The 19301-nt window shown below is 41.4% G+C and overlaps 1 protein-coding gene across 3 annotated transcripts in view; it reads left to right on the forward strand.

Annotated features, from left to right (window-relative positions):
• The window catches only part of LOC139385891 (syntaxin-1A-like), a 198912-nt gene extending 184227 nt beyond the window's left edge, over nt 1-14685 (forward strand). Inside the window, exons 8-11 of one of the 3 annotated variants that reach the window (XM_071131180.1) lie at nt 461-598; nt 5042-5152; nt 7335-7354; nt 7441-7623. In XM_071131180.1, coding sequence (XP_070987281.1) covers nt 461-598; nt 5042-5152; nt 7335-7354; nt 7441-7453 — 282 coding nt within the window. In that variant the 3' untranslated portion in view covers nt 7454-7623. Of the gene's footprint in view, nt 1-460; nt 599-5041; nt 5153-6111; nt 6223-7334; nt 7355-7440; nt 10120-14377 lie in introns of those variants that run through there. The other 2 variants (XM_071131179.1, XM_071131178.1) reach the window with 2 other exon arrangements.
• Nucleotides 14686-19301: the final 4616 nt, after the last annotated feature.

Consider the following 19301-nt stretch of genomic DNA (forward strand, 5'->3'; position numbering starts at 1 on the left):
CTCATGTATTGTGGTGGGTAGCCAGGCTGTACTCTCATTCCTCATGTATTGTGGTGGGTAGCCAGGCTGTACTCTCAGCCCTGAGGGTAAGGGAGGAGAGGACAGGAGAGGGGAGTAGAGAACACGAAAGGAGAGGGTAAGGGAGGAGAGGACAGGACAGGAGAGGGCAGGGTAGGGGAGGAGAGGGCAGGGTAGGGGAGGAGAGGAGAGGGCAGGGTAGGGGAGGAGAGGAGAGGGCAGGGTAGGGTAGGGGAGGAGAGGAGAGGGTGCACCGGCTGTTTATCGGCATGCTAGCCAGCTCTCTGTCACCTGGGAGAACGTTGGAATAATTATTCCAGACAGAGCTGTCTTTTAGAGGAAAATGGAGCAGATGGCTGTATCTAATGTGTCTCTCTCTCTCCCTCTCTCTCTCTTACCCTATCTCTCTCTCTCTCTCATCCTCTCACCCCTGATCCTTCAGATCGTCATGGACTCCAACATCACCCAGCAGGCGATGAACGAGATCGAGACTCGTCACACTGAGATCATCAAGCTGGAGAACAGCATCCGTGAGCTACATGACATGTTCATGGACATGGCCATGCTGGTGGAGAGCCAGGTGAGGCCTAGCGACTAGCCAGACCCCAGCCTCGCCTAGCCATGCACCCCACCACCCCCTCACTTCCCCTGGGCATAGACTGGGACAGAGGGGCTGAGGAAGCCAACAGGTCCAGCATTGAGCTCTGTTTCCATGGGCATATGGCCTCACAGTGGATAGATTGGTGTTTTATCACACATATAGCAACACTATATCGGTCTGTTCCCAGACCAATGCCAGCAGCATACCACCCTGCATCCCACTGCTGACTTGCTTCTGAAGCGAAGCAGGGATGGTCCTGTCGGTCACTAGATGGGAGACCAGATGCTGCTGGAAGAGGTGTTGGAGGGCCAGAAGGAGGCACCCTTTCCTCTGGTCTAAAAAAAACATCCCAATGGCCCAGGGCAGTGATTGGGGACACTGCCCTGTGTAGGGTGCCGTCTTTCGGATGGGACATAAACGGGTTTCCTGACTCTGGGTACATTAAAGATCCCGTGGCACTTATCGTAAGAGTAGGGGTTTTAACCCCGGTGTCCTGGCTAAATTCCCAATCTGGCCCTCAAACCATCACGGTCACCTAATAATCCCCCATTTACAATTGGCTCATTCATCCCCCTCCTCTCCCCTGTAACTATTCCGCAGGTCGTTGCTGTAAATGAGAATGTGTTCTCAGTCAACTTACCTGGTAAAATAACGGCAAAATAAAATAAATATATATATATTTTTAAACCAGTAACACTACATTTCATGTTTTAAAAGCTGTCTCTCCAACAAAGGTAGCACCTCATTAAATTGACCTGCATTTAGATTGGCTGAAGGACAGTACAGGAAACTGTGGGAAAGCTTCAGTGGTAGATTTACATGATTGTCATTTAGCTGACTCTCTCTTATCCAGAGCGACTTGCATAGTGAGTGCATAGTGAGTGCATAGTGAGTGCATAGTGAGTGCATAGTGAGTGCATAGATTTTCCGTACTGGTCCCCCGTGGTAACGGATCCCACAACTCTAGCGTCGCAGTCGCCATGCTCTACCGACCGAGCCACACGGTGGTAGATACTGGTAGATACTGCTAGATAGCGGTAGATACTGGTAGATACTGGTAGATACTGCTAGATAGGGGTAGATAGCGGTAGATACTGCTAGATGGTGCTAGATAGCGGTAGATGATGCTAGATAGTGCTAGATGATGCTAGATAATGGTAGATAGTGGTAGATGGTGCTAGATGTTGGTAGATACTGCTAGATGTTGATAGATACTGCTAGATAGTGGTAGATACTGCTAGATGGTGCTAGATAATGGTAGATAGAGGTAGGTGGTGCTAGATGTTGGTAGATACTGCTAGATAGTGGTAGATACTGCTAGATGGTGCTAGATAATGGTAGATAGAGGTAGATACTGCTAGATGGTGCTAGATAGTGGTAGATACTGCTAGATGGTGCTAGATAATGGTAGATAGAGGTAGATGGTGGTAGATACTGCTAGATGTTGGTAGATACAGCTAGATAGTGGTAGATACTCTTAGATGGTGCTAGATAATGGTAGATACTGCTAGATGGTGATAGATAATGGTAGATACTGCTAGATGGTGGTAGATAGAGGTAGATAATGGTAGATAGAGGTAGATGGTGCTAGATAATGGTAGATAGAGGTAGATGGTGGTAGATACTGCTAGATGGTGCTAGATGGTGGTAGATAGAGGTAAATGGTGGTAGATACTGCTAGATGGTGCTAGATAATGGTAGATAGAGGTAGATGGTGGTAGATACTGCTAGATGGTGCTAGATAATGGTAGATAGAGGTAGATGGTGGTAGATACTGCTAGATGGTGCTAGATAATGGTAGATTGAGGTAGATACTGCTATATGGTGCTAGATAGTGGTAGCTACTGCTAGATGGTGCTAGATAATGGTAGATAGAGGTAGATGGTGGTAGATACTGCTAGATGTTGGTATATACAGCTAGATAGAGGTAGATACTGCTAGATGGTGCTAGATAGTGGTAGATACTCTTAGATGGTGCTAGATAATGGTAGATAGAGGTAGATGGTGCTAGATGGTGGTAGATACTGCTAGATGGTGCTAGGTAGCAGTGGATACTGCTAGATGGTGCTAGGTAATGGTATATAGAGGTAGATGGTGCTAGATAATGGTAGATAGAGGTCGATACTGCTAGATGGTGGTATATAGTGGTAGATTGTGCTATTTGCAACAGTGTGTACTATACAGAACAGTGTGGGATCAGTCTCTCTCTGTGTCTACTGGACTGTGGGGGGCTGAATCCCTGGGGATTAGTGTGTGTGTGTGTGTGTGTGTGTGTGTGTGTGTGTGTGTGTGTGTGTGTGTGTGTGTGTGTGTGTGTGTGTGTGATCATATAAAATATGAGTGTGTTGGTGCTGTAATGAACAAGTGTGATTGAATAATTGATGAGACTACTGCTTGGCTAATTCATTAATTAACCCTGGGCTCTACATCAGTCTAGACTATGCTTCCTTCTATTCCAGTTTTTTTCCCTCTTCTGTCGGGCTCTCTGTCGTTGTCTCTCTGCTTCTCCTCCCTCTGTCATCCCTCCCCTACCTTTCTGTCCTTCCCTCCCTCTTTTTCCTCTATTCTCTCTCCTTTTCCCCCCCAACATAACAGGCTCTGAGCACAGCACTGAGAGTATGGGCATCCCACTAACCTCCCAAGGTAATTCACTTGTAATTCTTCACTTGATGTGTGCAGTCAGTACACAGTTGGTATTGTAAGTTGAAGTGTGTGTTGGCCGTTGGGGATTTAATTGATGGAATTTTGAGAATATGGAGATTAAAAAAAGGCTGTAAGATTATTCAAGTGGCCAAAACTTCACTTTGAATAACTTGCCCTGTTGAATGAGGCTTTGTTCAAATTAAACTGGATGTAAAATGGTGTGTGTGTGTGTGTGTGTGTGTGTGTGGGTGTGTGGGTGGGTGGGTGGGTGGGTGTGTGTGTGTGCGTGCGTACACGTCAGTAGATGCATGTGTGTTTATATTCTGTTACGTGCTAGCTTTCAGTTGCAATAGTACTTCATTTGTATCTATTTAATTACATTCAAAATGACCTGTTTGGCATTTTGTGTAATACAATGCAGATGTACAGTTGAAGTTGGAAGTTTACATTCACCTTAGCCAAATACATTTAAACTCAGTTTTTCACAATTCCTGACATTTAATCCTAGTAACAATTCCCTGTCTTAGGTCAGTTAGGATCACCACTTTATTTTAAGAATGTGAAATGTCAGAATAATGGTAGCTTTTATTTCTTTCATCACATTCCCAGTAGGTCAGAAGTTTACATACACTCAATTAAAATTTGGTAGCATGGCCTTTGAATTGTTTAACTTGGGTCAAATGTTTTGGGTAGCCTTCCACAAGCTTCCCACAATAAGTTGGGTGAATTTTGGCCCATTCTTCCTGACAGAGCTGGTGTAACTGAGTCAGTTCTGCCCACACATTTTCTATGGGATTAAGGTCAGGGCTTTGTGATGGCCACTCCAATACCTTGACTTTGTTGTCCTTAAGCCATTTTGCCACAACTTTGGAAGTATGCTTGGAGTCATTGTCCATTTGGAAGACCCATTTGCGACCAAGCTTTAACTTCCTGACTGATGTCTTGAGATGTTACTTCAAAATATCCACATAATTTTCCTACTTCATGATGCCATCTATTTTCTTCCTTGCTGAGGGGCCTTTCAGGTTATGTCGATATAGGACTCGTTTTACTGTGGATATTGATACTTTTGTACCTGTTTCCTTCAGCATCTTCACAAGGTCCTTTGCTGTTGTTCTGGAATTGATTTGCACTTTTCGCACCAAAGTACGTTCATCTCTAGGAGACAGAACGCGTCTCCTTCCTGAGCGGTATGACGGCTGCGTGGTCCCATGGTGTTTATACTTGCGTACTATTGTTTGTACAGATGAACTTGGTACCTTCAGGCGTTTGGAAATTGCTCCCAAGGATGAACCAAACTTGTGGAGGTCTACAATATTTTTTCTGAGGTCTTAGCTGATTTCTTTTGATTTTCCCATGATGTCAAGCAAAGAGGCACTGAGTTTGAAGGTAGGTCTTGAACTACATCCACAGGTACACCTCCAATTGACTCAAATGATGTCAATTAGCCTAACAGAAGTGTCTAAAGCCATGACATAATTTTCTGGAAATTTCCAAGTTGTTTAAAGGCACAGTCAACTTAGTCTATGTAAACTTTTGACCCCTGGAATTGTGATACAGTGAATTATAAGTGAAATAATCTGTCTGTAAACAATTGTTGGAAAAATTACTTGTCATGCACAAAGTAGATGTTCTAACCGACTTGCCAAAACTATAGTTTGTTAACAAGAAATTTGTGGAGTGGTTGAGAAATTAGTTTGAATGACTCCAATCTAAGTGTATTTAAACTTCCGACTTCAACTGTACCTCTTCAGGTGTGTTTTCTGCTTTGTCCAAAAGGGGGAGCTGGTGAACAACATTGAGCAGAACGTGTGTAACACCCAGGACTATGTGGAACAGGCCAGAGACAACTACAAGGCTGCCGTCAGCATGCAGAAGGGCGGCCACAGGGTGAGACCCAACAACAGACAGTCTATGGACATACTCTCATACAGCCCTCCCTCTCTTCCTTTTCTCCTGTCTGTCTACTCTTCCCTCTCTTCCTTTTCTCCTGTCTGTCTTCTCTTCCCTCTCTTCCTCTATATCCTCCTTCCTACCATGTTTCCGTCCTCCTCCTCCTCCTCTCTGTCCCTACCTGTTTCCCCATCTGTTGTCCGTCCCTTCCTCTGTTGTGTCCCTCCCTCCCTCTGTTGTGTCCCTCCCTTCCTCTGTTGTGTCCCTCCCTCCCTCTGTTGTGTCCCTCCCTCCCTCTGTTGTGTCCCTCCCTCCCTCTGTTGTGTCCCTCCCTTCCTCTGTTGTGTCCCTCCCTCCCTCTGTTGTGTCCCTCCCTTCCTCTGTTGTGTCCCTCCCTTCCTCTGTTGTGTCCCTCCCTCCCTCTGTTGTGTCCCTTCCTCCCCCCTCTGTTGTGTTCCTCCCTCCCTCTGTTGTGTCCCTCCCTCCCTCTGTTGTGTCTCTCCCTCCCTCTGTTGTGTCCCTCCCTCCCTTTGTTGTGTCCCTCCCTCCCTCCCTCTGTTGTGTCTCTCCCTCCCTCCCTCTGTTGTGTCTCTCCCTCCCTCCCTCTGTTGTCTCAAACTCCCTCTGTTGTGTCCCTCCCTCCCTCTGTTGTGTCCCTCCCTCCCTCTGTTGTGTCTCCCCCTCCCTCTGTTGTGTCCCTCCCTCCCTCTGTTGTGTCCCTCCCTCCCTCTGTTGTGTCCCTCCCCCCTCTGTTGTGTCCCTCCCCCCTCCCTCTGTTGTGTCCCTCCCCCCCTCCCTCTGTTGTGTCCCTCCTCCCTCTGTCGTGTCCCTCCCCCTTCCCTCTGTTGTGTCCCTCCCCCTTCCCTCTGTTGTGTCCCTCCCCCCTCCATCTGTCGTGTCCCTCCCCCTCCTATCCCTCTGCTGTGGTGCCCGTTCCTCCCTCCCCCCTCTCTCAGGGGGAGATGATAGACCGTATAGAGTACAATGTGGAGCATTCAGTGGACTATGTGGAGAGGGCCGTGTCAGACACTAAGAAGGCTGTTAAATACCAGAGTAAAGCCCGGCGGGTGAGTCTCTCACACACACACACACACACACACACACACACACCCTGGAGCTGATGGATGGACCGTATGGAATGAGTTATAGCTCTGTCTTCAGATCAGTTTGTGTTCTCTCTCTCACACACAATGTATTTTGTAGCATGCTTTGTGAATGTATTTCACCGTGCCTGCCTGCGTTGAAGTGAAAGTAGAGACTGGACTATGCAGTTGATGTAGTGTATCACAGAATCCTCCTCATTTTAGGTTATGTGACTGACTGAATTAACCAACTTCCCTGACTTGCCTTCAGGTGGTTTGTCATCACCCCTCTGCCTTTACCCAGCATGTAGGAAGCTCTAGTTGGACTCAGTTTGAGGGCCCACTGCCCTCTCCTGGTTGGTAAAGGCACTGTCCCCAATACTCCCTGATTTCACCCCAAACAATTCGCTTTTTATGTCAACATGGCATCACGTGAGACAGTTAAAGTCTCTTCAGAATTAGGAGCAGACATTAAGTGAGTAGCTGGAGGTTTCCTTCGCTTTTTCCTTCCATTCCTCCCATCCATGTCTGTCTCTCTCTCTCTCTCTCTCTCTCTCTCTCTCTCTCTCTCTCTCTCTCTCTCTCTCTCTCTCTCTCTCTCTCTCTCTCTCTCTCTCTCTCTCTCTCTCTCTCTCTCTCTCTCTCTCAATTCAATTCAATTCAATTCAAGGGCTTTATTGGCATGGGAAACATGTGTTAACATTGCCAAAGCAAGTGAGGTAGATAATATATAAAGTGAATATATAAAGTGAAATAAACAATAAAAATTAACAGTAAACATTACACTTACAGAGGTTTCAAAACAATAAAGAAATTACAAATGTCATATTATATATATATATATACAGTGTTTTAACAATGTACAAATGGTTAAAGGACACAAGATAAAATAAATAAGCATAAATATGGGTTGTATTTACAATGGTGTTTGTTCTTCACTGGTTGCCCTTTTCTCGTGGCAACAGGTCACAAATCTTGCTGCTGTGATGGCACACTGTGGAATTTCACCCAGTAGATATGGGAGTTTATCAATTTTTCAGTTTCTCTCTCTCTCTCTCTGTCTCTCTCTCTGTCTCTCTCTCTCTCTCTCTGGGTAGCTGGTCTCCTCTCTCTCTGGGTAGCTGTTTTCATCTCTCTCTCTCTCCACTACTCCATCCCATCCATGTCTCTCTCTCTCTCCTCCCTCTCCGTCTTCCCGTGCAGAAGCGGATCCTGATAGGGGTTTGCCTTGCTGTCTCTCTGACCATCCTCGTCATATCTCTGGCTGTCGGGCTCAGTTAGGGGAATCACCAACATCCAGACCTTGGCCTGAGGCTGGGTCACCCCTCTGGGCTGAGAGAGGCCTGGTTTAGGGCCTTGGCACCTCCCTGGAGGATGGCTCCAAGTCTTCCACACTCTTCTTCCACACTCTAGCTTCACCCACCATGGATAAAAGAAGTCAAATAGTGAAGAGCTGGAACACATAGTTACTGGGCAGACCGGTTCTGTACCCCCCGGCACATTGACTCGGGTACCGGTACCCCCTGTACATAGCCTCGTTATTGTTATTGTGTTACTTTTTTTAAAAAAACATTTTTTACTTTTGTTTATTTTGTAAATAGTGAAGAACACAGGTTCTGCTACTACTTCATGTTGAGCATGGCCACATCCATAGAAATCCCATGGACACTATTGATAGATCTCAATGAAACTACCAACGGCAGGATAGTGGGTTTGATTCCTGGGACCACCCGTACATGAAATGGGCTGCTAGTTGCTTTTTTTTATAAGTGTTAATACCAGATATTATTGACCTGTCTGTGTTCGTACGCCATCACCCTACACGTGTGTCCGCACGCCATCACCCTACACGTGTGTCCTCACGCCATCACCCTACACGTGTGTCCTCACGCCATCCCCCTACACGTGTGTCCTCACGCCATCACCCTACACGTGTGTCCTCACGCCATCCCCCTACACGTGTGTCCGCACGCCATCACCCTACACGTGTGTCCGCACGCCATCACCCTACACGTGTGTCCGCACGCCATCACCCTACACGTGTGTCCGCACGCCATCACCCTACACGTGTGTCCGCACGCCATCACCCTACACGTGTGTCCGCACGCCATCATCCTACACGTGTGTCCGCACGCCATCACCCTACACGTGTGTCCTCACGCCATCACCCTACACGTGTGTCCGCACGCCATCACCCTACACGTGTGTCCTCACGCCATCACCCTACACGTGTGTCCTCACGCCATCACCCTACACGTGTGTCCTCACGCCATCACCCTACACGTGTGTCCTCACGCCATCACCCTACACGTGTGTCCTCATGCCATCACCCTACACGTGTGTCCTCACGCCATCACCCTACACGTGTGTCTGCACGCCATCCCCCTACACGTGTGTCCTCACGCCATCACCCTACACGTGTGTCTGCACGCCATCCCCCTACACGTGTGTCCTCACGCCATCACCCTACACGTGTGTCCTCACGCCATCACCCTACATGTGTGTCCTCACGCCATCACCCTACACGTGTGTCCTCACGCCATCCACCTACACGTGTGTCTGCACGCCATCACCCTACACGTGTGTTCTCACACCATCACCCTACACGTGTGTCTGCACGCCATCCCCCTACACGTGTGTCCTCACACCATCACCCTACACGTGTGTCTGCACGCCATCCCCCTACACGTGTGTCCTCACGCCATCACCATACACGTGTGTCCTCACGCCATCACCCTACACGTGTGTCCTCACGCCATCACCCTACACGTGTGTCCTCACGCCATCCACCTACACGTGTGTCTGCACGCCATCACCCTACACGTGCGTCCTCACGCCATCACCCTACACGTGTGTCTGCACGCCATCCCCCTACACGTGTGTCCTCACGCCATCACCCTACACGTGTGTCCTCACGCCATCACCCTACACGTGTGTCCTCACGCCATCACCCTACACGTGACCCACTCATGTTGTATGAGGGCTGCTGTGTTGTTGAAGGAGATGTTTTGAAGGAGATGTTTTGCATGCAGAAGTACTGTGCAGTGTATGAATCATTATCTATGACCACAATCAACTACTGACTGTACTGTGCACTGTGTACTGTGTACTGTGCACTGTGTACTGTGTACTGTGCACTGTGTACTGTGTACTGTGCACTGTGCACTGTGTACTGTGTACTGTGCACTGTGTACTGTGCACTGTGTACTGTGTACTGTGTACGGTGCACTGTGTAATGTGCACTGTGCACTGTGTACTGTGTACTGTGCACTGTGTACTGTGCACTGTGCACTGTGTACTGTGTACTGTGCACTGTGTACGGTGCACTGTGTAATGTGCACTGTGCACTGTGTACTGTGTACTGTGTACTGGTCACTGGTCACTGTGTACTGGTCACTGGTCACTGTGTACTGGTCACTGTGTACTGTGTACTGTGTACTGTGTTTTGTGCACTGTGTACGGTGCACTGTGTAATGTGCACTGTGCACTGTGTACTGTGTACTGTGTACTGTGTACTGGTCACTGTGTACGGTGCACTGTGTACTGTGTACTGTGTACTGTGTATGGCTTCTGTTTTCAGAGAAACCCTGTATTTAAACAGATAATATAGACCAAAGCGGAATGGGACAGAATTCAGAATGCAGAATACAGAATAAAATAATGCAGAATACAGAATAAAATAATACAGAATAAAAGACTACAGAATACAGAATACAGAATAAAATAATGCAGAATACAGAATAAAAGAATACAGAATAAAAGACTACAGAATACAGAATACAGAATAAAAGACTACAGAATACAGAATACAGAATACAGAATGCAGAATAAAAGAATACAGAATACAGAATACAGAATGCAGAATACAGAATGCAGAATACAGAATACAGAATACAGAATACAGAATAAAAGAATACAGAATACAGAATACAGTATGCAGAATACAGAATACAGAATGCAGAATACAGAATACAGAATACAGAATGCAGAATGCAGAATAAAAGAATACAGAATAAAAGAATACAGAATAAAAGAATACAGAATACAGAATGCAGAATGCAGAATAAAAGAATACAGAATGCAGAATACAGAATGCAGAATACAGAATGCAGAATACAGAATAAAAGAATACAGAATACAGAATACAGAATGCAGAATACAGAATACAGAATGCAGAATACAGAATACAGAATGCAGAATGCAGAATAAAAGAATACAGAATAAAAGAATACAGAATAAAAGAATACAGAATGCAGAATGCAGAATAAAAGAATACAGAATACAGAATACAGAATGCAGAATACAGAATGCAGAATGCAGAATAAAAGAATACAGAATAAAAGAATACAGAATAAAAGAATACAGAATACAGAATACAGAATGCAGAATGCAGAATACAGAATGCAGAATACAGAATACAGAATGCAGAATACAGAATAAAAGAATACAGAATAAAAGACTACAGAATGCAGAATACAGAATGCAGAATACAGAATGCAGAATACAGAATAAAATAATGCAGAATACAGAATAAAAGAATACAGAATAAAATACTACAGAATGCAGAATACAGAATAAAAGAATACAGAATAAAAGACTACAGAATGCAGAATACAGAATGCAGAATACAGAATGCAGAATACAGAATGCAGAATACAGAATGCAGAATACAGAATGCAGAATACAGAATAACAGAATACAGAATACAGAATGCAGAATGCAGAATACAGAATAAAAGAATACAGAATAAAAGAATACAGAATAAAAGAATACAGAATGCAGAATACAGAATACAGAATGCAGAATACAGAATACAGAATGCAGAATACAGAATACAGAATAAAAGACTACAGAATAAAAGAATACAGAATACAGAATGCAGAATAAAAGAATACAGAATACAGAATACAGAATGCAGAATACAGAATAAAAGAATACAGAATAAAAGAATAAAAGAATACAGAATACAGAATACAGAATGCAGAATACAGAATAAAAGAATACAGAATAAAAGACTACAGAATGCAGAATACAGAATGCAGAATACAGAATGCAGAATACAGAATAAAAGAATACAGAATAACAGAATGCAGAATACAGAATACAGAATAAAAGAATACAGAATGCAGAATACAGAATGCAGAATACAGAATGCAGAATACAGAATACAGAATGCAGAATACAGAATACAGAATAAAATAATAAAAGAATACAGAATACAGAATACAGAATGCAGAATGCAGAATACAGAATAAAAGAATACAGAATAACAGAATGCAGAATACAGAATGCAGAATACAGAATAAAAGAATACAGAATGCAGAATACAGAATGCAGAATACAGAATGCAGAATACAGAATACAGAATGCAGAATACAGAATACAGAATAAAAGAATACAGAATGCAGAATACAGAATAACAGAATGCAGAATACAGAATGCAGAATACAGAATAACAGAATGCAGAATACAGAATGCAGAATACAGAATACAGAATAACAGAATGCAGAATACAGAATAAAAGAATACAGAATGCAGAATACAGAATGCAGAATACAGAATAAAAGAATACAGAATGCAGAATACAGAATGCAGAATACAGAATGCAGAATACAGAATACAGAATGCAGAATGCAGAATACAGAAAAGAATACAGAATAAAAGAATACAGAATGCAGAATAACAGAATGCAGAATGCAGAATACAGAATGCAGAATACAGAATGCAGAATACAGAATGCAGAATACAGAATACAGAATGCAGAATACAGAATGCAGAATACAGAATGCAGAATACAGAATGCAGAATACAGAATAACAGAATGCAGAATACAGAATAACAGAATACAGAATGCAGAATACAGAATGCAGAATACAGAATAACAGAATGCAGAATACAGAATAACAGAATACAGAATACAGAATGCAGAATAACAGAATGCAGAATACAGAATAACAGAATACAGAATGCAGAATACAGAATGCAGAATACAGAATAACAGAATGCAGAATACAGAATAACAGAATACAGAATGCAGACTACAGAATAACAGAATGCAGAATACAGAATAACAGAATACAGAATGCAGAATACAGAATGCAGAATACAGAATAACAGAATGCAGAATACAGAATAACAGAATACAGAATACAGAATGCAGAATACAGAATGCAGAATACAGAATAAAAGAATACAGAATGCAGAATACAGAATGCAGAATAACAGAATACAGAATACAGAATGCAGAATACAGAATGCAGAATACAGAATAAAAGAATACAGAATGCAGAATACAGAATGCAGAATACAGAATGCAGAATAACAGAATACAGAATACAGAATGCAGAATACAGAATGCAGAATACAGAATGCAGAATACAGAATAAAAGAATACAGAATAACAGAATGCAGAATGCAGAATACAGAATGCAGAATACAGAATGCAGAATACAGAATGCAGAATACAGAATGCAGAATACAGAATAAAAGAATACAGAATGCAGAATACAGAATAAAAGAATACAGAATAACAGAATGCAGAATGCAGAATACAGAATGCAGAATACAGAATGCAGAATACAGAATAAAAGAATACAGAATGCAGAATACAGAATGCAGAATACAGAATAAAAGAATACAGAATAACAGAATGCAGAATGCAGAATACAGAATGCAGAATACAGAATGCAGAATACAGAATGCAGAATACAGAATAAAAGAATACAGAATAACAGAATGCAGAATGCAGAATGCAGAATACAGAATGCAGAATACAGAATGCAGAATACAGAATGCAGAATACAGAATAAAAGAATGCAGAATAACAGAATGCAGAATGCAGAATACAGAATGCAGAATACAGAATACAGAATACAGAATGCAGAATACAGAATAAAAGAATACAGAATAAAAGAATACAGAATGCAGAATACAGAATGCAGAATAAAAGAATACAGAATGCAGAATACAGAATGCAGAATACAGAATGCAGAATACAGAATGCAGAATACAGAATACAGAATGCAGAATACAGAATGCAGAATACAGAATACAGAATGCAGAATACAGAATAAAAGAATACAGAATAAAAGAATACAGAATGCAGAATGCAGAATACAGAATGCAGAATACAGAATACAGAATACAGAATAAAAGAATACAGAATAACAGAATGCAGAATGCAGAATACAGAATGCAGAATGCAGAATACAGAATACAGAATGCAGAATACAGAATAAAAGAATACAGAATAAAAGAATACAGAATGCAGATTACAGAATGCAGAATGCAGAATGCAGAATACAGAATAAATGAATACAGAATGCAGAATACAGAATGCAGAATACAGAATGCAGAATACAGAATGCAGAATGCAGAATACAGAATGCAGAATACAGAATAAAAGAATACAGAATGCAGAATACAGAATGCAGAATACAGAATGCAGAATACAGAATAAAAGAATACAGAATAACAGAATGCAGAATGCAGAATACAGAATGCAGAATACAGAATACAGAATGCAGAATACAGAATAAAAGAATACAGAATAACAGAATGCAGAATGCAGAATACAGAATGCAGAATACAGAATGCAGAATACAGAATAAAAGAATAACAGAATGCAGAATGCAGAATACAGAATAAAAGAATACAGAATGCAGAATACAGAATGCAGAATACAGAATAAAAGAATACAGAATAAAAGACTACAGAATGCAGAATACAGAATAAAAGAATACAGAATAACAGAATGCAGAATGCAGAATACAGAATGCAGAATACAGAATGCAGAATACAGAATAAAAGAATACAGAATAAAAGAATACAGAATGCAGAATACAGAATAAAAGAATACAGAATGCAGAATACAGAATAAAAGAATACAGAATGCAGAATACAGAATAAAAGAATACAGAATACAGAATAAAAGAATACAGAATAACAGAATGCAGAATACAGAATACAGAATGTGGAAATTGCTCTACCTGACCTGTAGCACTCCAATACTGTCTGTGAGAATAATCTTAAGTACTGTGTTATTAATGACCTGTTGTTTAAATGTTTTTATCTATAACACATTTCCCTCCTCTCTTCACATGCTGCCTGGGATGTTTGTTCCTCTTTTTAAAACGTGCAGAAGAAAATTCTGATCATTATTTGCTGTGTAATTCTGGGAATCGTCATTGCTTCTACAATTGGAGGATACTTAGGTATAGCCTGAGACACACACTGAAGGTCATGTCAGGAGCCACACACACACACACACACACACACACACACACACACACATACAGGTCCACCAGTGGGTCCATTTCCCCAGAATACAACACACACACACCCACACACACGCCCACACACACACACACACATACAGGTCCACCAGTGGGTCCGTTTCCCCTGAATACAACACACACACACCCACACACACGCACACACACACACACATACACATACACATACAGGTCCACCAGTGGGCCCATTTCCCCTGAATACAACATCCTGTGTTCCTCAGCACAAAGCTCATTGTGATCAATTAAACACACTCCGTGTACAGGACAAAGATTGTCATTTCTGCATGACTTCCTTCTTTGTAAATGTGTGTGTTTCTGTAAAGTGTTTATCTGAGTGTTGTGAAAGATTTTGAAATGTTTCCAAAATGTATTTTTTTAACGGGCGGTGAGGGGGGGGGGGGGGGGTGTAAGAAACTACTGTTATACATACTAACACATTCCAAATGTCCAAATGTTGTTAACTCAGTTTTGAAACGCTTATGTATCCTAACAACCCACCACATTTCAGACTTTTCCTGACACGGTTATTTTGAATATAATCAATATATATAATCAATGAATGGTTATAACCCAGGATCTGACGTCCCCCCCCCCCCCCCAAAAAAAGTCAGTAGTGTTTCTTATTTACAGTAATTCCTTCATTTTAGTTATTACTGTAATCTTGTTGTCAGTAGTGTTTCATTTCTACTGTAATTTCTTCATTAGTTATTACCGTAATCTTGTTGTCAGTAGTGTTTCATTTCTACAGTAATTTCTTCATTAGTTATTACTGTAATCTTGTTGTCAGTAGTGTTTCATTTCTACTGTAATTTCTTCATTAGTTATTACCGTAATCTTGTTGTCAGTAGTGTTTCATTTCTACGGTAATTTCTTCATTAGTTATTACCGTAATCTTGTTGTCAGTAGTGTTTCATTTCTACTGTAATTTCTTCATTAGTTATTACTGTATTCTTGTTGTGTGACATTGACATAGACGCAGAAAGAAAACAAATCCCTGCGCTACGGAGACTAATACAGGATTAGTTCCTAAAATATTATTTCCAAATGTTTTTGGTTTGTTGTTATTATCATGATGGTTTTTGCTGCAGCAGCCTCAGCGCCCCATACTTCCTGCTTGACTGACATCACATTACACGTGTTCTGTCATATATAATAATATTAATATTATGTCATGTAATCATTATCATATATTAATATTATGTCATGAAATCATTATCATATATTAATATTAATATTATGTAATGTAATCATTATCATATATTAATATTAATATTATGTAATGTAATCATTATCATATATTAATATAATATTATGTAATGTAATCATTATCATATATTAATATAATATTATGTAATGTAATCATTATCATATATTAATATTATGTAATGTAATCTTATAACATAATCATATTTAATATTATATAATATGTAAATATTATATTATGTGTGATAATGATGAGGTCAGTAAACCTGGACATTCTGCCCCTCTCACTGGGTTCCATATACCCTAACTCACAACACTGGGTTCCTTAGACCCTAACTCACAATACTGGATTCCATAGACCCTAACTCACAATACTGGGTTCCATAGACCCTAACCCACAACACTGGGTTCCATAGACCCTAAATCACAACACTGGGTTCCATAGACTCTAATTCACAACACTGGGTTCCATAGACCCTAAATCACAACACTGGGTTCCATAGACTCTAATTCACAACACTGGGTTCCATAGACCCTAACTCACAATACTGGGTTCCATAGACCCTAACTCACAACACTGGGTTCTATAGACCCTAACTCACAACACTGGGTTCCATAGACCCTAACTCACAACACTGGGTTCCATAGACCCTAACTCACAACACTGGGTTCCATAGACCCTAACTCACAACACTGGGTTCTATAGACCCTAACTCACAACACTGGGTTCCATAGACCCTAACTCACAACACTGGGTTCTATAGACCCTAACTCACAACACTGGGTTCCATAGACCCTAAACTCATAACACTTGCATGGTTTATTTCAAGATACGGTGACGTTATGTGTTCTGTGGAAAACAGAACAGGGTGTGGATGTGGGTTTGGTCGTTGCTCATGAGCAGTAGTGGAAAAATAACCCACTTGTCATACTTGAGTAAAAGAAAAGATACCTGAATAGAAAATGGCTCAAGTAAAAGTGAAAGTCACCCAGTAAAATACTACTTGAGTAAAAAGTCTAAAAGTATTTGGTTTTAAATGTTCTTTAGTATCAAAAGTATAAATAATTTAAAATGTCGTATATTAAGTAAACCAGACGACACCATTTTCTTGTTGTTTTTTTTACATTAATGGATAACTATGGGCACACTCCAACACTTAGACATCATTTACTAACAAAGCATTTGTGTTTAGTGAGTCCGCCAGATCAGAGGCCGTAGGGATGACCAGTGATGTCCTCTTGATAAGTGCGTGAATTAGACAATTTCCTGTCCTTGCTAAAGCATTAAACATGTAACGAGTACTTTTGGGTTAAAAAGTATATTTTCTTTAGGAATGTAGTGGAGTAAAAGTCAAAGTTGTCAAAAAATATAAATACTAAAGTAAACTACAGATACCCCCAAAAAAACTACTTAAGTAGTACGTATTTTTACTTAAGTGCGTTGCACCACTGCTCGTGGTATTGCAGTTCCTGGCAAGGAGTCAGTATTTTTATAATTTGTTCTATTTATTATGTCACATCCTATCCTGGAAGGTCAAGACCCTCATTTTAACTATCAACATCACGGTATCCCATAATGCCTTACCTACTGTACAATACTGCCTGATGAATTCCAGTGTTGTGTTTGTGTGTGTGTGTGTGTGTGTGTGTGTGTGTGTGTGTGTGTGTGTGTGTGTGAGAGAGAGAGAGCATTTTAATGTCTGAACCAATGTTTTTTTGTGTACAAAGTGTATATGATTTCTCTGAGGAATAGCATCTACCACTGCCAATGATTGTAAATATGCTGTTGAGATGGAGTCTAGATGGTTGGTCTCTATTTGTTCTGCTCCGTGAACCCTGTTATTTTATGTTCTTCTTGAACTGCTTTTGAGCTTTAACAAAAATACTGGGATTCATTCAAACCCACCATAGCAATGTTTAGGCAATGTCTTTATTTACAATATTAATCTCGTGTACACACACTTCTAATTCTGAAATGTGAAAGCATACCTGCTAGTAGTTAGCATACCTGCTAGTAGTTAGCATACCTGCTAGTAGTTAGCATACCTGCTAGTAGTTGTAGGTTTTTATACAGTCCCCAAGACCAATCTGAGTTTATTTGACCATTTGGAGAGAGAAAAAAGCTACTGTGTAAATACTGCAATGTGGGTTTGATTGAATTGAGCCCCAGATATTTTGTCCTACCATGCTACTCAGTTCTGTTCGGTTGGTCTGTGAGGGAGAAAATAGATCACAAACAAACCACAGCCATGATGCCTACTCAACGTGTTGCCTTGGTGTTGTGATGCTGTGTTTTGCTTTTGTTACTGACATTATTAAGTAAAGTTTGTCCGTACGTAATCTTTGTGATGCCTCTCTTTTTTTTCCCTTAGTCTTAGGCCCATTGCACATGCCCACTCACCACCTATCCACCAGACAGATGTCAGATCAGCATTTTATTGATGTTTGATACAGTTGTCAGTGGTCGTAATTAGCAAAGGATCATGGTCGATGTAGTCTTTTTTCATCCTGCCTGAAAGTCAACTGGGAGAGTCCTCGTAGCCTGCCGGCCCGTGATTGGTGTAAGCGTGTGGTCCTGTGTGGCGACAAATGTAGGAGTCAGAATGGATCGCAATTTAATTAAATATCTCGATTTGTAGCAAACTTTTAATAAACTTTTAATAATAAACACATTTTAGAGCCCAAAACGTTGGTTTAAAAACAATAATTGTTTGGCCATACTCACCATCATTATTTACACAGGCTTTCCAGGACAGACCACGGCTTTAGGCACCGCTAGCTTGCTAGGCAGTAGCAGAGATCTTGACTTCACGCTCCAGACCGGACACTGGTCTGTGAATGCTAAAAGACTCGGGAGCTCATGGGCTGACACAGGCTACAGTAGCCAACTGGTCAGACATGATAACACCATGGGCAACAGTGACTCACGACTAGTTCGTTATCAGACAAATATGTTCAACTCATAGTTATTTTATCCGGTTGAGTTTCTGAGTTTATTTTTATTTTTACAGGGACAGTGCACATTAATCAACGTTTCAGTAAAAGTGCCGGTTTTAGCCAGCCGGCAGTCCCTGGGCAGTGACCACTGCATTTAGGAGGATAGATAAATTAGTGAATTGTAGCTAGCTAGCTCACTGGCCAGGCAGTAGCCACTACTAGCCAACAAATCATGGCTAGTGGTAGCTATCCTTTGATACATTTTGGTTAACAAGTAGTGGACTACCATAATGTACAGTGCCTTGCGAAAGTATTCGGCCCCCTTGAACTTTGCGACCTTTTGCCACATTTCAGGCTTCAAACATAAAGATATAAAACTTTATTTTTTTGTGAAGAATCAACAACAAGTGGGACACAATCATGAAGTGGAACGACATTTATTGGATATTTCAAACTGTTTTAACAAATCAAAAACTGAAAAATTGGGCGTGCAAAATTATTCAGCCCCTTTACTTTCAGTGCAGCAAACTCTCTCCAGAAGTTCCGTGAGGATCTCTGAATGATCCAATGTTGACCTAAATGACTAATGATGATAAATACAATCCACCTGTGTGTAATCAAGTCTCCGTA

Source organism: Oncorhynchus clarkii, chromosome 27, assembly GCF_045791955.1.
Source record: "Oncorhynchus clarkii lewisi isolate Uvic-CL-2024 chromosome 27, UVic_Ocla_1.0, whole genome shotgun sequence".
Lineage (NCBI taxonomy): Eukaryota > Metazoa > Chordata > Actinopteri > Salmoniformes > Salmonidae > Oncorhynchus > Oncorhynchus clarkii.